Below are 23711 nucleotides of genomic sequence, written 5' to 3' on the forward strand. Positions count from 1 at the left end.
TTCTAATACAGTGTGAAGGTGATTATTACCTAGGATTTTAGTCACTTGTCCTTATACATAGTTTTGAGTGGTGCACAGAGGTTTGCTCTGTTTATAAATTAATATAGTAGAATTTATTTTAATGATTTTTGAATCCATTTGTTCACTCAGTATTTATTGGACATCGCCCTTATACCAGATTCTATTCAAGATTCTGTCTGAGGTTTTTTCCCTAAGATTAAAATATACACATACACATACCAATTTCATTTTGTTGTCTTTTTTATGGAAGCTGTTTGTATTGTTAGCACAAGATAAAATGAGTTGTTTGAACATTGTTAAGAAAAAAATTGATGTATGAAACGCAGAAGACTTTGACCTAAAAATATCAGTACTGGGTTTGAAATGGAGAAATGAAGTGTTTTTAATGAGCATCTCCTGCTCTAAAATACTGCTTTTTAAGCATTTCACATGGATTTCCGTTTTGATACTTACAGTAAATATTGATACTGAAGTAAATATTTTTAATGTCATTCTGATAATTTAAGAATATACTGTGCATATTATAGGCACTTAAATTTTAATAAGATAAGAATAAATTCATAGTAATAAATTCTAACTTAACTGTGCCAGGAGCCAGGTTTTTTAATTTAGTTATTATAATTCGTTTGATATCTTGATAGTGACTTTGGGTGGTGAGTCTAAATCCCATAGTCTCTTCTTAAGAGCCAAGAATATGTCTCCCTGTATGGTTGTGGCTTTTGACTTGAGGACAGGTGCCCTTAACTGTTCTTTAATTTACTTCTTACTATTGCATTAATGACCAAATTGTAAGAGGGGGATTGCTGGGGGAAATGCAAGTGTGAAAAGTAAGGAAAGCTTTCTCTTTCACCTTTTAAAATATTAACCATCTGTAAAATGAGTAGTTTAGATTAAATGACTGTAAATATCCCTAATACCCTTAAAATTTGAAGAAAACACCTTATTAGCTGGTGTATGATAACTAGGCCTTGAGGTTTGGCATCAATGGGATAACTGTAGTTGACTAGAAAAGAGACAGGATGTAGTATCAGACTTATTAGGTCTTTCATGTATTAATTACTATTTGACTAAACCATGGTAAATTGCCAGTGCTAGGTTCAACTTAATATGTATAAATCACCAAATATTTCCAGCTCTTCCTTATATTGGAGCTTTTCATTATTTTGTTTGAATTGAGTTACAAAAGTCTGAAATAATTGTATTTGTCTTTCAAGTACGATAAACCGCCCGCCCCCCGCAATGCTTGATTTAAATGCTGATTTTTATTAATCACCACTCCAAAATTTGCATGAGCCTTCTAAATTTACATGTGCGGTCCTGACCCCCCACTAGCCTTTCCAGTCGCTGCTGGACGTTACCTCTGGGCTGTCCCACCAGTGTATTCAGCCTCCCACGTCAGAAACAACTCCTTGTGTTTCCTCAGCAAAATAGCTTATCTCTGCTATTCTCTTTTATAGTAACGATGTTCCCATCTCTCAGTCAGCTAAGCTCAAAACCCCAGCCATCCTTGGTTGCTCTCCCCACTCCGGAGCCCTCCCCGCCCAGTCAGGCCCGAAGTTTATCAATTCCAGTTCCTTTGCCTCTCGTGACCATCTCCTGTCCATTTCCTCTGCCCCCTCGGTTTGGGCTTCCTTCTCCTTTAGCCAGACTCCGCGTGTCTCTCCCCATGCCCCGCCTCCAGGAGCTGACAGCGGGACCACGTGACCATTCCTCAAGCATCATTTCAGTCCTGCCCTTTCTCCGCTCAAAAATCTTCTGGGATTCGTACTGCCCACCAAGTAAAGTCTAAAGGCCATAGCAGGGTGTGCATGGCCCTTCAACAGCTGGCCCTGAGGACCAGCATCCTCTCCCACCCTGGTCTCTCCCTCTGAGACCACGTTCTTTAGCTGAAAGGGATATGGTGGTGCCTTGTTCTTTGGTCTCTGCCGTTCCCTCTGCCTGGTATTTTTCTCTCTCCCATCTCTTCTTACTCACATTCTCTCCATCTCTCAGAGCCTTCATGGAATTCCCCTGTTGGGTGGTTCCTTCTTTGCACTCCTTCATGCCTGGACTTCACATGTCAGGTTTTATGCCTCTATTCCGTTTTCTTTTAGATCCTCTCTTCTGCCCCTCTAGGTAGTCAGCTTCCTCCAGGCAGAAGCTCCCTACTGACCTTGCCTCCTTGGTAGGATCTCCCTTTTACATGTAGTTAACACTCAATGAAGAGTTATTGGTTGAACCATTTAATAGTCATAATAGCTATGTTTATATATTTAGCATAATTTTCTTTATAGTTTTAGGTTTTTCTTGAAATTGTGATTCATTTTTAACCCAGTGTTTCTTTGGCATACCACTTCATTTATGTACCCTGCCTTAAATATTTCTAAGTTCTGTTTATCCTTAGGTAAGGAAAGTGGTAATGTCGTGTTTCTTTGATGTAAAAGGATCAGTCTGCTGACTGTATTAAAGTTGTTCTCCTTTCATCTTACCATAGTTCTTCCTGTAACTTGGAGAAGGAATGTGATGGGGAAGTGGAAATAATGTAGATAAGGCACTTAATATATGCAGAACGAGCAACATGGCCTTTATAGTCACAACCTTAAGTTTGAGTAACAAAAATTGGAAATTGCTTTACATTTTCGATTCTCGATTTACTCGTCTGTAAAATGAAGATTTAAAAATTATTTATATATGAAATCTTTATGTCTGCATATAATGTGGTCTGTCCATGTAGTGCTGGGTGTCATTTTACTGGATGTCAGGACTTTTCTGGATCTAAGATTGTCCCAGATCAGTTTCTATAAGGTCTTAAAACAACATATGCGAAGCCGTAGTATGTATCTTAAATTCTATTAAGCCAGCTGGTAAGGTTGCTATTTGGAAATAGCTTGAGGTTGATTTGTTCAACTTCAGATGATTGAAAAGGGAATGTGAATGCTGAGTGGTTCCCTTCTTTGAAAAGGAATCTTTATGTATTCTCAGCTTTTAGCTCTGCTCTTCAGATGGGGTGAGTACTGTATTGTTATCCGGGAGGAAACCCTTCAGTGTGCCGTTTCTGTTGTTTACTTACAGAAGAGGAAGAGGACAGCGCTCCTGGGAAAGTGGAGGAACAAAGGAAGATGAGTCAGGACAGTGCTCATCACACCGCAGGTAATGGGTTGCACAGCTTCCTGGGAAAGCTTATTTTGGTTCTGTTCACTTTCTTACTGCTCTGAAGATGTATACACGGTTCCCCAAAGTTGGCTCCTTCGGTGTGGATACCTTATGGCTGGTAAACTGCTTAGCCCCATTTAGGATGCATGAAAACCACTTGAGAAGGATTTATAAAGTAAGCCAATTTATACAAGGTATTCCTTCCTGAATTACTTTGTAATGACTCAATTAGCTTTCATTTCTGCACAAAGGAGATTTAGTTGCATAAATTAGCTTATCATCATTGAGGAAGTGTCACTGCTAAAGGACAGTTTATAGATACAACATGCAGTTGCTGTCAAACCTATAAGAATGTAATATAGACATCTGTGTATACTTTGTGCTTGAGCAGAACAGACTTCTGCCATTCAGAGACTAGCAGGGGACAACAAGTTGCCCAGGGGACTGGCAATGTAGACATCTCTGAAAAGGTCAACTTGACACAGGCTCTGACAATCGACCCACAGCTCTGTCTTCTTTGATAAAAATCAGATAAACTTAAGGCCGCTAATTGATCTGCAGCCTGTTTAAATGTTGGCCATGCATATCTTCATTGCATATGATTAACACAGAAAGCAAATGAATTGGGTAAGAAATGCCGGGGTCCAGTGACAGCGGCTTAAAAATTGAAAAAGGACGCTGGTGGCCTCCCAGACTAGGAAGGATAGTCCCCTTATCCGTTTCCACTTGGCACATGGCCCCAAGTACTAATTATGACTGAGACTGGAAAAATAACTGCACGTGCTATGGACAGAATCACATGATAGGGGCAGCTTTTCTTGCTGATTGTTATTTCCAGACAGCAGGAGATAAACCATATCTGTAGTGTAAGCATGAGGTGAGTTTTGATAAACCAACAGTTATGTCAGGGAAAGAAGAGGACTGCCTTCTTATCAGACTTTCCCCCTCTTCATAGCCTCGTGTCAGCTGGGGCAAGGTCTGCCATATCATCCCATGTCCTGCAAAGAGCTGTAGTTGGGGGTCACCTTCCCCTCTCTGATATGTCCATACATCACTCTTTCAAGCTGTCAGAGGCAGGGTAGACAAGAAGTGTGTGTTCAGGAAGTGGCTTTCCAGAGTCCTTCCTACTGTGACATGTGGAAAGGAAACAGAGGCCCGATTTCCGGACCTGGACAGGAAAGCAGGAGCAGGTTGCTGCAGAAGGTTTTGGTTTGCTTTTTTCAGAAAGGAAGTGAGGATGGAGTCATTAGATGTTAGCACTCAGGTCCTGGAAAATGCAGCTATAAAACACTCTGGTGGAGTAAAACCTTGAGGATGCTGTTCAGTAGTAATTTAAGTATATATGTTTTATTATGTGTCATAAAGCTGCTGTCAAAAAAGCATGTAGTTTTCTTTTTTTAAATTTCAGTGCAGGTGTAGAACATAGACACATATATTCTTTCCACAAAGGTAAGTATTTTGCCTCAGAGCAATTATGTTTTTCAAAAACCCTTTTATAGTGATTATCTTCCAAATTTTTGCCTTTGAGGGAAGGGGAAAAAAATCGGGTTTTCCTCAGAGGAATGCATTAAATAGATCTAGCTCTTCCTGCAATAGCTATAAATTAGCACTGTAATAATTCTTATCTTTCGTGACATGAAATTCTTTTCAAGCAACAGTTTTAATGCTTTTGCGTAGCAGTAACCTTTGCTCTCCCTAGGCTGTCAAAGATGTAACACTAGAAGTTTGTTTGCTGTGCGGGGCAGTGAGTTGACAAGGGTATTACTATCTTGCTGAGCATCACATGATGTGAACTTCTAACCTTACTCAAGAATGTTATATATTTTCCACATTGACTGATTTTATCAAAAAAAAATAAAATCAGACTACTGTAAAATACATAAGCAAAAACAAAATTAATCTTGGATTTCTAACGAGTTCTTTCATGTTCAAGCTTATAGATCTTGCACGTTTATTATAATTATAATAAAGATTCCATTTGATTTTTTTAACATTGTACAGTATGCTTACCGTTATGAAACAGTTCTTAAACCTGTAACACTACTCAAGAAAAGATTCTCCATTATCTTATTATTGTATATTTCACCATTGTCACCATTTTCAAAACCTTTTCGTTTTTACGAAAGTATCGCCAATGTTTAGTTTATGTTTTTGTATTTTTTAAAAAGCAGGAGCAAGTATATTATTTAAATCTGTCACAGGCTGACTAATTTAGTTTTTTTTTTTTTTTCCTTTTTAAAAACTATTCATGCCTCTCAGGATGAGAAACATAAGGAGGTGATTTTTCCTTTTTTTTTTTTTTCTTTTTTGTAATTTTGAAAACAGATCATAATGTGCATAGGATAAGAAAATTAATCCATGCTGTAAAGACAAGAGACTTAAGTTTTATTCAGAATGTATGCCTCTCTGTGGTTTATGACATTATGCTTCACCTCATGTTTTGCTGTTTTTTAAAAACATGCTTCGCATGGATTATTATTTCGGTGGACAGGAAACAGTGTTAGTTTTTGTTAACCCACTGTGTGCTTCAGAGGCTACATCAGTGCATAATTTTCTGGTGTGTGTTTAACCACACTGAAATTTTTAAAAAGTAAGCCAGAGGTGCTCACTGCTTTCTAAGGAATAAGATAATTCCTAATTTTTATGTGTAGACTTTCTACCAAGAATCTTAACGTTACTTTCCTGAGGAGACTAAGGCTAAGACACGTGCACTTCCAGTAGCTGCGATTCTCCTTTATAACTAGTACAGCGGGCTCAAATAGAACAGTAAATTGTGTACACATGGAGCCACGTGACACAGACAGCTTACTGTTCTTTAACAGAGCTCACATATGGGACACCGGAATGAGGTTGGTCTTTGGGTAGCATCATCATCGAGATTATAGAATGCACAGTGGAAAATGCATCTTCTCCCCGGCGCCGCCACACCGCTAGCTCCGCTGCCTCGTAAGGCAGTGAGATTTAATGAAATGCTCATGATGCACATCTAGGGAGAGATGCATTTTGCACGCGGTGGGGGTCTCTGTGCCCCTCATGTGCTCCTGTAACTCCCATTAGCGTTAATGGGAGTTTCACCAAGCGCATCGAGGGGAAGAGAGACCCCAAAGTGATAAGGATTATTATGCATTAGAAATCATCATATACTTTTCCTTTCTTCCTTCCCCCAACCTCTTGAAAATCTATTGAATGAGAAACTATTGTGAGAGAATCCGAAAGAGGAAAGAGGAAAGAGCAGGCAGCAGGCTGGGCAGCTGCGGAAGCCCCTGGGGCATCCTAGCCACGCCGCAACTTCTGCTCGACTTTTCAGCCCAAGTTTCGTTTCTTCAGCCTTTTGGGATCAAGCCCTAGGCTGAGCAGCCTGGGAACTCACAGGAGCCTTAACTTTTTAGATCCTTTCACCCCCTGGCCAGTGACTGCGGGGGAGGGCCGTGCATGTGAAATGATGTCATCCGCTCTGCGCTCTAATTCCTGGACTTTTAAACTGACACTGACGGACGGCATGGGGTGCAACATTTGACCCATTTAGCAGCTGACTTAATCTGACGAGGATGTTTCAACTTCTAAATCTCTATTTGTCTAAATAAGTGGTTTTTAAAGGAAATCAGTCACTTTATTATTAAGTAATTTTTTCTAAAAAAAAAATTGAAACAATGTTTGGAGTGATCTGTCCAGCCAGAGTGCCCTCTAGTGTCCACTTATAGAATTTACTTAATACGTGCTTTGAGGGGAAAATGTAATGAAGGGCGGCCGCAAGCATTGTTAGCTCTGGGTTGGATTGCCAGGCTTGTGCGCATCCCTGCTGGCATCCGTGATGAGTGCTCAAATGCTAGAGTGGAGAAGTCAATAAGGTATTCCTCTCTCTGTCCCCCTCTCTCCCTCCCTCCCTCCTCTCCTACCCCCTCACTTTTCCCTCCCTCCTTCCCTCTCTTTGTTTTAATTCTTAGAAAACAAGAGAAAAATTTAATTGGAGGATTTTGCTAGGTTGTGTATTCTAGTCCTTGTTTATTTTCTTAAAAGTATAATTGAAAAGTCACATCTTCCTAAATATTCAACTCCCTATTATTCGGATTTTCTTTCTGGCTTAAAAAAATCTCTTCGATATTTAAAATTTCTAATAAACACAGCACTTCATACATATCACAAGCCATGTGTACTAAGATGAGTGCCCTGATGACACGCTAATGTAACTAGTTGTGTCGGAATTGCCAAGGACCCTGCTGTTTGAGAGCCGTGTAACAAAACTAAGATGACAACCCTGATCCAGTGTGTGTCTCCACAGTCATCCCCTCAGAATTCAAAGATGACATTCAGTGATGGAAGTTGTCGGCACATGTATGTTCTGCCTGGTTAGTGAATACCCGGACATCTTATTGCTATCACTTGCATTCTTTTTGCGTTAACTCATCAAAACTCAATTATCATGAAATTAAAAACAGGAAACCGTTCTCAGGGTAACAAAAGCATCCAGTGTATTTAACTCTGTGCTGTGTTTCAGGAGACCCACATTGGATAAGTGACAAAGCATTTATTACCCAGTTTATTGTGGTATTACAGAGCGGAGAGCGCTAAATAATCAATCAGTTAATGGTCTGTATGGCAGTTTGAGCACATCACATCCATTGTGCTTATGCCGTTAGAAGGATGAGCTGATAGCTCCAGTGCATGTTGCATGTTTATTCAGAGCCTAATGTCCTAAACTAGGGCTGACAGAAACCTTGAAAAATGCAGCTTCAGCACTGGCAATTTCTAAGTTGTTAAAATATTTTTTAAATAACTTTGAGAGGTTTTGGGTACAAAAGTCCCCAAAGATAAGAGCTGGAATTACCCTTTGTATTATTTCCACTTTATCCTCTTTCCTGAACTAGCTTAAAGGTTTTAGAATTTTAAAAAGATTGTTTCCTAATTTGGGTTAGATTAGTATCTTAACTCCTTTATTAATGTTTTCACGAAGTAAGTGTCCCAGTTCTGTTAGGCGCTTATTTCGAAATGTGTTTATCACATCTCTTGGATATTGCTCGTTACACGGTGTGGGCCTCATCTTCAAAGCAGGTTGCACGTAAGCTTAGGTTCATATATAGAACAAGTGGGAAGTAACTTTTAGGTGCTGGATTGATGAGAAAATTACAGGATTTAGATGAACAACGAAGGGAAAGAAAAAGAAAAGAAAAGACATTCAAAATCAGATCTTTTTGAAAATGGTCCTTAATTAGATGACAGTAAGAAGTCAGATTCTTGTGTGGATGTAATAAACGTTTTCTTTGAATCAAGACTGACTCTCTTAGGCTGTTTTGGTGGTTTGAGGTGTCCCCATAACTTCTCTTGGTTCATTTTTAAATGGGGGTCTATTACATGAAAGCTCTAACTCATGTTTTCTCTTTTTCCTAGGGGATAAAAGCACCGATTATGCCAACTTTTACCAGGGCTTGTGGGACTGCACAGGTGCTGTTTCTGACGAGTTATCGTTTAAACGTGGCGATGTGATTTACATTCTTAGCAAGGTAAGAAGACACTCAAATATGACAACTGTGAAGGGTGAATACAAAGCTAGGTCTGTATGTGTTTGGATTCCAGCACTGGGGAAAAACGCCAATGGAATTCCTCTAGGTCCTTGTTAACAATCGGGAGTTCACAATAATTAATTATTTTGTCAAGTGAAATATAATCAAAATTTAAACACAATCAGATAACAGGATTCAACTTAACAGTGTGTTTACCTATCACTTCAGCCTTTGGCTCACATCCACGCACTGCCTTCTCCAGAAACAATATACTTATGTGAAAGTTAACATTGTAAGGTATTAGGTTATTTATTATGTTTTTCTTTCCTCTTCCTTTTTATTCTTCTGTGTGCTTATTCTGATTTTGTCTGCCATTCACTACTGGAAACATCGTGTTTATAGAACAAGCTTTTCATCTTTATGTAAATACATCGGGTGTTCCGACAATTTAAGAGCAATGCTTTTCTATTCAGACAGGTTTAGGTAATTTTTTAAGTTTAACATAATTGTATTTGTAAACATAATAGCAAAGTCTATTGCTATGAACCCATCTTTAGATATTAAAAAATCATGTCTCTGCCTCTTTAAGTTACTGGATTATTCAAAATCTTTCTGCCCTTCAATATAAAAGCTTCTTATTGTGATTACTCTTCTGATGACGTGTGTGAGCTCCTGTAATCTTCACATTTTAACTTTTCCTAGTGTAATATGGGTATTAAAGAAAAAATCTCCTTCAGTCTCCTTTATGAGGCTATTTTAGAAACAAATGATATATGGAAACTGTAAGCATGGCAACATTATATAAATCATAAGTCTAGTAATTTAACGTGGTTTCTTGATTAGAAATATTTTGGGCTTTTCAGAAAGATAATATGATTGTTAGATACAGAAGAGAATTTGGAATTTGGAAATAAGGTCACTTATTGAATTTTAACACTAGTTTCCTGGTGCATAAAATCATAACAGGGAATTATAGAACGACTGAGTGACTGATCATCTGTCTATTCATGGTTTTTACAGGTAAGGGAACTTGGGTCCAGAAAGTGCCAGAGCCTGTACTTAACCAGGCGCCCTGACTTCCAGACCAGGGCTTTCTGCTCTTTTTCTTGTGCTTGTATCTTCCTTCCTTCTTCCATCCCTCTCTTTTTTCGTCTCTTCTCCCTCTCTTTTCTCTTGAACTGTCATAAAGTATCTATAATGTGCCAGGTCCCGTTCTAAGCAGCAGAGATGCAAAAGAAATAAGATATAACCACTTGTAGATTATTGGGGGGAAATATTTAGTAAGTAAATATAGCCAACTCCAGTGACTGCTAGTTGGGGTGCCCAAAGCTAAGACTTGTCTTTAATTTCTCAACCCTCTGCTCATTAGTATGTTTTTTTTTATTTTTATTTTTAGAAAGACATTTTTATTTCTTGGAAGCTATAGATAACCATATCACAACTCTTGGATTAAGCCTGTTATTGAGCATTTAATTGCCTGAGTTAGGCAATTAAACACTTTTTGAGTTAATATAGGAACAAAACTGATCGGTTTCAGTGCTTGACAAACTTTCTTGACGTCATTCTTCACATTTACTTAGCTCACAGTTTCTCTCACTAGTTTAGCTGTAAAATTAAAATGTTGATTAGCTTCCCCTCAGAATTTCAGATTATAGGGATAAATGGCAGATAGCCATTATATTTTTATGGTAAAATATGAAACTCATGAAGCCCGGGTGGATCTGGTCTTAAAGTCGTCTTCCTGAATCCGGTTGTCTTTGTTGCTGCTGGAAGCCTCTGAGCACCAACATCCATGGGAGGCTGCGAAGCAAGCAACATCCCCGTAGGCATGGATCACTCCTACCATTCATTGCCTTTGAAATCATTTTCTGTTAATATGGAAAGAAAACTGTAATCACGTCATGCATTGCACTTCTAGGATTCCAGGGAAGGTAATTCCAGTGTTCCCAAAGCTGTTCTGTGGAGATCGTGATTTTGTACGTGAAGCCTGATCTTAGAGGCAAGGTTAGTGAGGGTCCAGCATATGGGAAGAACATCCTGCCATCTAAAACTTCTAAACGCTATAAAACACGTGATCACCATTGGCCGAGTGATTAACTATCCATAGTCACCCAGCTGTGGACCTAGTAGACTCCACCAGGTGAATCTCAGTGAGTGTGGAATGAAGGACACTGAGCGATATATCCCTTCATGAAATTTGGACAGATTTCGGGTCATTGGTGGGTGTTTTGTCTGTCGGCTGTCAGGTGCCTTTGGGGGTTGGTATATGTTTGTGAACATGCTGACTCCTACACTTCGCTTTGGGCAAGTTCAGATCAGAATCTCTGGAAACTAAATTTTTACTTGGCTTGGCCTTTCAGTTTTTATCAAAAATTTGGCAAAGATAGACTGTAAGTTAATATTGTAAGTTCACTTAATAAATGAATGATGACAGCAGTTTGAATACTTGGCATTACTGTAAGTTCAGAATTCAAAGTCCATAGAAGAAGAGACTGAACAATTGCTCAAAGGGCTTGTTTCTAGATCAAAGTACAGCTCATCTTATATACTGATAGGTTATTTAAAAGTACAATTATTATAGAAATCGCTAGATTGTTACATGCCTAAAAATTTGTTTAATCTTTCTCAAAGTTATATTTAGACTTTGTGGTGATGGAATGAAATTTTACCCATTTAATTTATTTTTACACCATCTAGTGGCTCAGAATGAGTGGTGCAGGTAATTGCAGCTAATGTGTACAATCAAAATGATGTCATAAATCCAACTTTAAATCCAGCTATGGGCTATTACTTTCCCATCTCATGTCAATAAAGTATTAGCATTAATCATGAACATTTTTTCATTGTTCTGAATTAATGTAAAAATTGTATACATGAGGAAGAATACACAATATTTATGGAGGTGTAGAAAGTGTGTACTTTGTGACGAAATTAATGCTACAGCTTTTCTAATAATAACACCATTTAACAGATTTGAAAGAACTATAACCTGCTTTCAATAATTAACTGATCTATAATTTGCAATATTTAATTATCACTGTTTGCCTTATCTTCTAGAAGGTTGTCAGTTTTGAAAATACATTTAAAAGGTAACACAAGATAGTTTAAGAAAAGATGCATTCTTTCAATATAAATAAACATTAAACAAGTCATGAAATAAAATGGCATACACTATATTAAGGAGTGTTTTAATTTTGTGAATGTAATGACAGAAAAGATTTAACTGATTTGATGATTAGACTATCTTCATGAAAATTCACTATTGAAAGTTTCATTTTTAAATTCAGTTTTTTTTCTATATTTGCAAGGAAGCCTTGATGGGGTGTCAGCTGTGCTCAGTCAGCCTGCGGGTGGTTTATTTATTTTGAGGCCTCTTTTCAGAGTTAGACAGATCTTAGCCTTTCTTTTTAAATTATAGTGAAAATCAAATGTTGCAGTAAAGAAAGAAGAGTAGGCAGATACCTGCCCTTCCCCCATGCCTTTTTAGCATTTTCCAATGAGCAGCTGTCATGTGACCCCTGGCTGAGCTAGCCCCTCCTTCAAAGTGTCCCACATTTCCTTAGTTTTAACCTTTGAACCTCACAAATAATAAATCTAAATACAGCCTAAAAAGGCGAGCCAGTAGTAATGTTTTGCTTACAGGTCTTTTCACATAGGGTTGCTGCTGGTTTTTTGTGTTAAAATAAAACACGTTATATATACTTCAATAGTTCAGTGGAGGTTTAGAAATCCCCTTCCCCAAAGTGGAGCACATTATCTCCCCCCTGAAAGGGGAGCACATTATCTGAGGTGGATAAAACTGGAATTTTTTATTTTAATGACAACTGCATTGTTAGCGAATTAACTCTGAAACAGATTAATTTGATAGGTAAAAATATCATATTTGAGGTAGAACATTATTTATTTAGGAATTAGATTGTTTAAAATCATACTAAGTCTTTTTACAAGTTTGCATTTCAATTTTATTACCTCCTTAAACCTGGACATATTATCATCATTAATACTATTTTCCTACAAGTATGTTCGTGAAATGTTATTTTAACGGCAGGATCCAGGTCGTACAGCTGGAGGCATGTTCCGTGGCCCCGCCTACCTCTTTGGTATGTTATTGTACTTGCTGTTCTGGATTTACATCCCCTCTTAGTTTATCTTTCAATCTGTTCTCTCTGGTAAATTGCTAACCACATTCCTATTCTTACTTTTAAAGCAATAAATTATTTTTAGAGATGCAGAGACAGAAGAGCTATGCTTCAGCAGGAAAGAGGCATGCTACTTTGTCTGGTATTAACAGAAAAATTAAGAGAGTTAAGAATCCTGGATTAGTTTATCTGGTCTAGGGCATATGTGACTTGAGTTCACAGCTTTGTGAAAGAATGTTTAAGTCAAAAACAGGACCTGTAGGTTGATAGTGGTCACTGATATTCAATAAAAGTCCCCCCCTTTTTTTTTTCACTAGTATATATTGGTTGGAATTCCAAGCGTTGACTCTTCTTCTATTTGTGACTTTTTCCAAGGGCTGGTGAATTGTGACTCACAGATTGTTTGCTTTTCATTGTGAAAATGTAAAGATTCAGTGACTAGAGCTTTTCTTGGCTTCAACCTCACAGAAAAGTAAAATAAAATGAAAGTTTCGCTGAGCTTTGCTGGCAGAGGGCCATACAGGGTTACTTTTTAGCTCTCTGTTTTCCTTTGCGACCATGTGACCCAGTGAGCCACAGATAGCATGACCGACTGCCGAGGAACAAGGACGTCTCAATGTAGGACACGCATTGTTTGCACCAAGCTGGCTCCCAGAACGTGGTCATATCTTCCAGCCTTTTGGGAAGGAGAGGGAGTATTGGGAGTAATTGTACTTGTCACTGTGATGGTTTGGGTTTGGTGGCATTTGGCTTCTCTGCTGTCAGTACGGGGCGGGGGGGTTGTTGTGGCCTGGGGTACAGTGGAGCAGGAGCCCACCTCCCCCCAGTATTGATATGCAGTTTATGGGCACAGCACCGTGTCAGAAGATGTCCCGGTCTCACTCGTGGGAACTCCTTATCTACTTGGGAGCAACATGCTTGAGTACTTCCCTATTTTCTTCTCTTATGTGAAATGGAGGGAGCCTTCCAGGAAAATGCTGACAGATGAATGGGAAGGCGCTATTATAAAGGCAGGCTGGCACGCTCAGCCCCTGCAGTGGCTTGAGAAGTAGAGGAGGAGCCAAGTGGTGGTGTCAGAGGCCAGGTGAGCTGCTGGCGGCAGGGCCTGTGAGATTCAACTCTCCACGGAACACGCAAGTGTTTACCAGAAGCAAAACACAAAAACGCAGCAACAAAGATGCCTCGAAGAAAAGCACTATGCTGATTATTATTTTTAATCCTAAATTGAAAAATCCATGATTGCTTATGCTCTCCACTCCCCCCACCCAAATTAGGAAACCCCTCACTGTGCGTATATCGCCTACTTTTACTCCTTTGAGATGTCTCCTTCCTCATCCCTTTAAAGGCTGGATTCCCTTTGGCCCAGCAGGTAGAGGACCGCTAGTAATAACAAGACTGCCTTAGCTTGCACTCCAAAATCCTCTATTTTTTGTTGTCATGGTATTTTGCTACACCAATTAACAGGAAGGTAGAGGGAAGGAAAGTATTTGTTGCATACCTACAATATCCAGTTCTAGGCACTCATCTGGTTCATAAGCTAACCCTGTGAAGTGTATGGCATTATAATGTTGCAGATGAGGAAACTGATGCTCAGAAAGGTTACTATGTAATCGCCTGAGGATACCAGTGAGCAAGGATATCAGCTAGCAGATCTGACCCTAAAGCCTTTTTTCTTTCTGCTTTGCTATCGAAGTGGGCCCTGACTAGCATGATCCATTTTTCTCTCTCAGCCCTGAACTCCTTGAAGTAGACAATGTGTCTTAAGTCTTTTTGGTATCCCAAATACCTAACATTATGCAAGTAGTTATTTATTATGTGTTATGAAAATACAGTTGACACTAGGAAATAATCCCAAACTTCTTAAAAGCATTAGAACCATAGAATCATAGAGTTAGCAAAACCTTAGTGCTAGCCCTTCACTTTAGAGGTGATATTTCATTGAGGTTTACTTTGCAGTTTTCTGATAATTAATGCTGTTGAACATCTTTTCATATGTCTGTTGGCCATCTGTATGTCTTCTTTGGAGACATGTCCATTCAGGTCTTTGTGCACTTGATTGGATTTTTTGTGGTTTTGGTTTTGAGGTGTGTAAGTTCTTCATAAATTTTGTATATTAACCCCTTATCAGATGTATTATTTATTGCTGAATATGTTCTCTCATTCAGTGGGTTCCCTTTTCATTTTGTTGAAGGTTTATTTTGCTGTGCAAAAGCTTTTTTAGTTTTATGTAGTTCCATTTGTAGCTATGAGAAATGTTTGAGGTTTTACTGCCTATCTTTTCCTCTAGGATTTTTATGTTTTTGAGTCTAGCAGTGAAGTTTTTAATCCATTTTGAGTTTATTATTGTGTGTGGTGTAAGAAGGTGGTCTAGTTTCATTTTTGTGTGTGTGTGTATCCATTTTTCCCAACACCATTTATTGAATAGGCTATCTTTATCCCATTCTATGTTCTTGCCTCCTTTGTCAAATATAAATTGACCAGAAAGGTGTGGTTTTATTTCTGGGTTCTCTGTTCTGTTCCATTGATCTATATGTCTGTTTTTATGCCAATACCATGCTGTTTTGATTACTATGGCTTTGTATTATAGCTTGATATCAGGTAACATGATTTCTACAACTTTGTTCTTTTTCCTCAAAATTGCTGGGGCTATTCAGGGTCTTTTGTGGTTCCATATAAATTTTTGGAGTATTTTTTCTAGTTCTGTGTAATACACCATTGGTATCTTGATAGGAATTGTATTGAATCTGTAGATTGCTTTGTGTAGCATGGACATTTTAATGATGTTAATTCTTCTGTCCATGAACAGGGTACATGCTTCCACTTATTTGTATCTTCTTCAATTTCTTTCTTCAGTGTCTTATAATTTTCCAGCTACAGGTTTTTTACATCTTTGGTTAAATTTATTCCTAAGTAGGTTTTTGTTGTGTTGCAACTGTAAATGTGATTGTTTTCTTAGTTTCTCTTTATGGTAGTTCATTATTGGTTTACAAAAATGCAAGTGATACTTGGATATTTATTTTGTATGCTGCTACTTTACTGAATTTATTTATCAGTTCTAATAGATTTTTGGTGGAATCTTTAGGGTTCTCTATATAAAGTATCATATCATCTGCAAATAATGGCAGTTTTACTTCTCTCTTTTTAATTTGGATGCCTTTTATTTCTTCTTCTTGCCTGATTGCATTGACTAGGACTTCCAGTACTATATTGAATAAGAGTGGTGAAAATGTTGGGGACCACTGGCATATCACTTTTATTGATTAGTGGATATTGTACCAACCTTGCATCCCCAGAATAAATCTAGCTTGATTATTGTGTACGATCTGTTTAATCTATTGCTGGATTTGGTTTGCGAGTATTTTGTTGAGGATTTTAGCATCTATGTTCATCAGGGATATTGGCCTATAGTTTCTTTCTTTGTAGTGTCTTTATCGGATTTAAAAATTAGGATAATGCTGGTCTTGTAAAATGAGCTTGGGAGTCTTCCCTCCTCTTAAATTTTGTGCAATAGTTTGAGAATGATAGGTGTTAGTTCTTTGAATGTTTGGTAAAATTTACCTGTGAAGCAATCTGGTCCAGGACTTTTGTTTGTTGGGAGTTTTTTCACTACTGCTTCAATTACATTAGGTGTAATCTGTCTATTCAGATTTTCTGATCCTTTCTGATTCAGTTTTGGAACATTGTATATTTCCACAAATTTAATCTTCTTTTTGTCCAGATTGTCCAATTTGTTGGCATATAATTGTTCATAATATTTCCTATAATCCTTTATATTTCTTTGGTCTCAGTTGTTACTTCTCCTCTTTCATTTCTGATTTTATTTTTTTGGGTCCTCCCTCTTTTTTTCTTGATGAGTCTGTTTAAAGGTTTGTCAATCTTGTTTATCTTTTCAGAGAACCAGCTCTTGGTTTCATTGATCTTTTGTATTTTTTTAATTCTATTTCATTTATTTCTGCTCTGATCTTTATTACTTTCTTCCTTCTACTCACTTTGAGCTTTATTTGTTGTTCTTGTTCTGGTTCCTTTAAATGTAAAGTTAGATTGTTTATTTGAGATTTTTTTTTGTTTGTTTCTTCAAGCCTGTAATGCTATGAATTTCCCTCTTAGGACTCCCTGACTGCTTTTTCTGTGTCCCAAAGTTTTTGGATTACTTTGTTCTCATTTTCATTTGTTTTAAGGTAACTTTTGATTTCTTCCTTGATCTTATTGTTAACCCATTCATTGTTCAGTAACATGTTATTTAGCCTCTGTGACTTTGTGTGTTTTTCAGGTGTTTTTCCTGTGCTTGATTTCTAGTTTCATAGCATTATGGTCAGAGAAGGTGCTAATATGATTTCAATCTTCTTAAATTTATTGATACTTGTTTTGTGTCCTAACATGTGGTCTGTCCTAGAAAATGTCCCATGTGCACTTGAAAAGAATGTATATTCTGCTGTTTTGGGGTGAAACATTTTGAAAATGTGAATTAAATCTATCTGATCTAGTATGTCATTTAAGGCTGCTGTTTCTTTCTGTCTGGAACATCTATCCATTGATGTCAATGGAGTGTTAAAATTTTTGACTATGACTGTATTACTCTCAGTCTCTCCCTTTATGTCCATCAGGATTTGCTTTATATATTTAGGTGCTCCTATGTTGGGTGCATAAGTGTTTACAGGGATATATATATCCTCTTCCTGAATTGTTCACTTTAACATTATGTAGTGTTCTTCTTTGTCTCTTACTATGGCCTTTTGTTTGAAGTCTATGTTTTCAGATGTAAGTACTGCAAACCCGGCTTTTCGTTTCATTTCCACTTGCATGGAATATCTTTTTTCATCTTTTTACTTTTAGTCTGTGTGTATCGTTCACTCTGAGGTGGGTCTCTTGTAGACACCATATATATGGGTCTTGTTTTCTTATCCATTCAGCTACTCTGTGTCTTTTGATTGGCGCATTTGAACCATTTACATTTAAAGTGTTATTAACAGGTATGTATTTATTGCCATTTTATTCTTTTAACTATGTGGTTCTGTTTTTTCTTTCTTCTTCTTAATGAAGACCCTTTAATATTTCTTGTAATACTGCTTTGGTAGTAAACTTCTTTAGCTTTTTCTTGTCTGAGAAGCTCTTTACTTCTCTTTCAACTTTAAGATAAAGTAGCCTTGGTTGTAGGTCCTGCTTTTCATCACTTTGAATATTTCATGCCAACCCTTCTGGCCTTACATGTTTCCATTGAGAAATCAGCTGACAGTTTTATGGAAACTCCCTTGTACGTAATTAACTTCCTTTCTCTTGCTGCTTTTAAGATTCTCTCTTTGTCTTTAACTTTTGCCATTTTAATTACAATACGTCTTGGTGTGGGCCCCTTTGGGTCCAACTTGTGTGGGACCCTCTTTGGACTTGTGTGTCTTTTTCCTTCACCACTTAGGGAAGTTTTCAGTCATTATTCCTTCAAATAGGTTCTTAATCCCTTGCTCTCTTTCTCCTCCTTCTGCACCCCTATGATGTGGATGTTGTTATGGCTTGGGTTGTCCCAAAGGTGCCTTAAACTATCCTCATTTTTTTTTAAATGTGTTTTTTTTCTTTTGCTGCTCTGATTGGGTATTTTCTGCTACCTTGTTTTCCAAATGGTGATTTGATCCTCTGCTTCATTCAACCTACTGTTTATTCCTTCTAGTGTAGTCTTCATTTCAGATATTGTATTCTTCATTTCTGACTGGTTCTTTTTTTTATGATTTCTGTGTTCTTTTTCATGCTGTCCTAGTTCTCACTAAGTTCCTTGAGAACCCTTATAACCATTTTATTAAACTCTATATTTGATAATTGCTTGCCTCTATTTCATTTAGTTTTTTCCCTGGAGATTTCTCCTGTTCTCTCATTTGGAATATGTTTCTTTGTCTCACCATTTTGGCAGCCTCTTTGTGTTTTTTTCTATGTATTAGGTAGATATCATATGACTCCTAGTATTGATAGGGTGGCCTTATGAAGTTGGTGCTCCGGGAATGTCCCCTGTGTGGGTTATGTGGGCCCTGCTGTTATAATTGGGTCATGATTGCTATTGGCCCATTCATGCGTGGAATCAACCATCAGGCTGGCTGGCTGTGGGGACCGGCCCCGACCACAGAATGTGAGCTGCTGTGCAGGTGCTGACCACATGAAGCAGAATTCACCTCAGCAGGGTCTGGTGCCTGCCGAGAGCCTCCTTTGGGTCTGCCCCTTTGAAGCTAATTGGATCCTGCTCTCATGTTGTCTGGAGCTCACCACTGGGTGTGTTGGTTCTGGGGCCTCTTGGGAGGGACTCTGGTGCAGGTCAATGTCAGATGCTACCTGTACTGCCTGTCACTGGCCCTGGGCAACCTATTTTGAGCAACAAAGTGACCCACCATTTGTGGCTGTCTCTGCTAGGCCTGGCTGTGTGTGGGGAGGACCATGCTGTGCACCTAGGCTGGCTTTTACCAGTACCAGGCCTGGGGGCAAGTCAGCAAAAGTCCCAATGCACCCCAACATCTGCCTTCACCTGCTGGCTGCCTGTCAGGCTCAGTTATTGGAAGAGCCTATGCTGGTCCTCAAGTTGCATGAGGTAGGTTCTTCGTGAGGTACCAGGTAGGGGTGTGTGGTGTTCAGCAGATTCATACAGGTTCAAACTCAGTGCCAGTGCTGGATCTGAGGCCACTCAGAAAAATGTCCCAGAGTATAAACGTCTATAGCTGCCACCTGCTGGGTGCTTACACACCTTTGTGTTAGGGCGGGGTCTCAAGGAGTTGTCAGGGTGAGGCCAGGAGAGTTGATCAGGCCCAAATAGGCAGTGATTTGGCCATGTGAAGGGAAGGCTCTGCACCAGTTGGGCATGCCAGGGGAAAATGGCCCTATCCTAGAGCCACCCAATTCAGTCTGTCCCATATTCTTCCAGGAGCTCAGTTTCAGTGGGCAGGGCCACTGGGAGTTGGGGAGATGGGACTAGTTGATATCCATGAGGCGAGGTGCTTACTAGGCTTGGAGGAAGGTGGGGAGTGTGGTCCCCAACCCAGAGCCGCACACCTCAGTCTGTTGCACACTCTGCCCAGACCATGGCAGGGCAGAGCCACCAGGAGCTGGGAGGGAGGGCTGCCGGAAGCTGGAGTATCTCCCGTGAGGGAGAGGGTGCCAGTCTGGTTCTCACAAGTATGGGAGAGATGGCCTCCGCCCCAAAGCCATGCCACTCGGTTACTGGTACCACCTGAGTCTGCCCAGATCTCTACGTGCCAGCTCAGGCAGCTGACTTAGCAGCGCGCTCCTGAGCAGTGCAAGCTCTGCAGGGTGGGCTACGGGGGCCCAGAGGGTGGGGCTCTTGCTTTCCCCCAGGCTGATGCTGTGTGGAGGAGAGTTCCACCCAAGAAAGACGATGGCATCTGCAGTATTGGGGGGGGGGGTTTGACTCAGCACAGGGACCCTTCTGCTCTCTCCCCACGCAACTGTGTCTACTCTGCACTAGGGTGGCTGCGAACCAGATTCTGTGCGTTGGCCCTTTAAGAGGGTGCCTGTGCCTCTAATGGACCCCCACCTGTCCCCGGTGGACAGAAACACTGCTGCTTTTCTCAGCCAGATGTTAGGTGGGCCCCTCTTCCCAGCTCTTGTGCCCTGGGCTAGGGAGCCCTCCATGGGGCTGAGGCTCCAGTCTTCTCAGGGGGAGCCTTTGCAGCTGAAATATACCTCCAGAGTGTCAGCCACCGCCTGTGGGAACAGGGCCGGCCCTTTTCGCATCCCTTCAGTTGGTTACTCAGGTTGATGGTTCTGTATTTTAGCTGTGATTCCGGTTTGGCCGGGAGGAGGTCAGTGTAGCTTCCACCTATTCTGCCGCCATCTGGGTTACTCCGAGTTTGTCCTTTTAGCTGAGGGGACAAACCAAGGTACATAAAATCCACAGAAGAACAAATGCTCAGCTTGACATGAGAGATGTAAGTATGGATTAGATAATTCACAGAAACATTCATGACGGGTGGGTAACTTGAGTCGGGTCTTAGTCTCTGGTTAGGATTTGGGCGGGGAGGGGAGCCGCGCCCAGGGAGGAAGCACCGCGTACAGAGGCAGCCATGAGCGTCATGTGGAAGGTTGGGTTCCGGGGCCCGGAGCAGAGAGAAGAGTGTTGCTGGCAGGGGCGGGGGTGGGGGGGCAAAGCCACACGGAGGAGTTCACAGTTAATGCACGAGGAGCTAGTGTCAGTTCTGGAGCAGCAGGGTAAACTAACGGAGGAAATTTCAGGAAGGAACAGAGAGGCAGAAGTGATGATGCGGTAATCCAGCGTGAGGTGGCGAAGCTGAGCACGGGTGGTGACAGCTGGCACAGAGGGAGAGGGTGAGCCTGAGAGCAGCTAGCGAGCCACGTGCTGGCTGGGGAGGTGCACGGAGTACCAGGGCCGCCTTCTGCCGAGTCCGGTTGGCTCTTTTTTTGCCTGACAGTATCTATGAGTCATCGATCCGGACAGCCATTCTGACTGTACGGTATTGTAAATGTTGACTGGGTACAATATGAATGAAGTGTGTCTTGACTCTGGTATCTAAACTAAAATGTGTTAAAAGAATTAAATTCTCATATTAGTTTGCTTACTTGTCCTTGCACAGTGCAAGAAGGAAAAAAATACAGTAATTCTTTGAGTTAGAGTGACTCAAAGGTCACAACTGCATAGTAAATTATAAACTAATAAGATTGATTTTCCTTAGCCGCTAGGAGACTGTTCAAGCAGGTTCATGAATGGTGTTCAGATATCAGGGGGACCTTAGAGATGGCGGGTGTCAGCTTTCTCACTGAGCGGGTTAGGAGGCTGGTTGGAGTCATTAATGTGTAGATAAAACTAGTAAAGCACAGGTTCTCAAGTCCCTGCTGTGCGTTTGAAGAGACCCTCTGAAATGATGGATGTATGAGAAACAGAAGGATTGTTATAAAGTTTCTAATTGGAGATAGTAAAAGGGGGAAGATTGAAGAGGTAGCCTTGAAGAAAGTATTTCCAGATTTTAAATAATTATCTAGTTTTCGTATTACTACAATGTTTATGAATAATTTGAAAAAGTGAAGCTATCGCAGTGAATAGTTAGAAAACAGATATGTGTTTGAAAAAAGGACTTTTCTAACACCTGCCGCTTTCAGACAGATTGGTAACTAATTTCTGAAAGGGGGAGCACATCACAAAATCTTATTAGTGTTTCAGGTTTCTGTTAAGGCAGCATTCTTTTACCATATGTTTAGTAGAAAGTGAATTGACATACTTGAAAAGTAAGAATTATGGTGTTGAAAAGGATTTAAGTGGTAAATGTTGGGGCCTCATTGAAGTGTAAAATAATACATTTCAATTTAGATTTAGTTAGTGAGTAAACATGGACATAATGTTTGCTGTTGTGCTGGATCGAGTCCCTGTTTCACTTGATCAAAAGTAGTCCTTTTTTCCTGCCTTATTACACAGTCACTTTAATTTATTGCTTAATACCTTGTAATTGAGGCCTAAAATTTTAACTACAAAATAAAACTAATAAAAGTGACTTTAATGGTATGAAAATTGTAAACAGAAGTTAGATCCCAACTGTTCAGGGCTTTACGATTATTTTCTCGGATTATTGGGCAAGGTTGGCTTTTTTCTTCTTTGACTGCCACATTGCATTTTGCCTTGAAGCCATCCATTTTGCAGATATTGAATTTTGTTTGAGTACTCTTTTTATACAGTAAGTATTCCCTCCACCTCAAGTATTCACTCCACCTCTGGATCTTGATAGCATTACTACCAGAAGAGAAAGAAGCTTTGTGTTAGTAATTACCTAACATTGTCAGAAGCTGACTGCAGGCCTCTTTCTAGTGATAACAGAATAACCACATAATGTAGCTTTATAGCACATGATTAATAGAAAATAATTACACGTCCTACAAAGGGATGCAATATTTCTTATAAATTGACTAGAATGGTTTCCTGTAGATTAAAGGACTCTTCATTATTTTATCAGTCCTGCTGAAGTGCAGTCACTTGCCTGTGTTAGCATTTCAGTTGATGTTAAGACTGAATGGGGTGAGGAATGCCAGATGGCAGATCACCTTGTACCTGAGCTCTCATGTGCCATAAAGTTGACATGATGCTTCCTAACCTTTCAAAGATTCTGGTGGCAGCCTGCTATGGTTCTGTCTCTTTATTTTTTGTTCATTAACAAGACCAGGTTTGAAGGTGGTTGTTTTTTGATGACCCACCTGTGACTTTTAGGACAATACTATAATCAGTATGTGGACCGCAAGACAACATTGTATGGATTGTATTATTTCCCACTGTAAGTAATCTGTCGTTCATAATCACATTTGTTTGGGGGAAGGCAAAGAAAGGCAGATTTTCTTCTTCAAAGGCATCCTTGTATGATATTGAATCTTCAGGCTGAAGTTTAGAATACTGTACTCCAAGAAGCATCTTCATTCCAATTTATAGGCTGCAAATGGTTTAATTGGGATTCATGTTGCTCAGGAGGCTCATCCAGAGGATGGTAATGATAGAAGTAACAGCTTCTGTATTCGCGGCCTCGTTGACATGCTCTGTAACGGCTGCAGTGTAAATCCATAAATTTGCCTACTAGATTTTTACCTCGCTATATTTTATCTTACCTCTTAATTTCACACAGGAGTATTATATGGAATTCTTTACAAATGTAAAGTAATAAACATTCTGGTTTTTTATTTGTACCCTTTTCTGATTTAAACCTGTGATATTCTAGAGTGTTTTTATGAGGTGTGTATTTCATATGCTTTCAATTATTTTAAATTAATTAAGTGAAGCATTTAAGATGATTTCAGACTAAAACTTCTTTCTTCCTTGAATGGTACTTTTAAGGGATTTGTTTACAGCCAGATAAGCTCCTCCCTGCTGCTTGCTACTGTGTTTTCTCCTTAACGAGCCTCACCAGTTACTGTCACGCAGAATCCTCTCGCTTGTGAACTA

General features: G+C 39.5%; 1 protein-coding gene across 3 annotated transcripts in view; it reads left to right on the forward strand.

Moving 5' to 3' along the window:
• Positions 1-23711, forward strand: part of SKAP2 (src kinase associated phosphoprotein 2) — a 162185-nt gene that overhangs the window by 134432 nt on the left and 4042 nt on the right. For all 3 annotated transcript variants that reach the window (XM_090287088.1, XM_090287087.1, XM_090287089.1), the window contains 2 exons: positions 3073-3150; positions 8539-8651. In XM_090287088.1, coding sequence (XP_090143214.1) covers positions 3073-3150; positions 8539-8651 — 191 coding nt within the window. The remainder of the gene's footprint in view (positions 1-3072; positions 3151-8538; positions 8652-23711) is intronic.

The sequence above is a fragment of the Furipterus horrens genome, unplaced genomic scaffold (assembly GCF_987537825.1).
Source record: "Furipterus horrens unplaced genomic scaffold, mFurHor1.1.pri manual_scaffold_9, whole genome shotgun sequence".
Taxonomy (NCBI): domain Eukaryota; kingdom Metazoa; phylum Chordata; class Mammalia; order Chiroptera; family Furipteridae; genus Furipterus; species Furipterus horrens.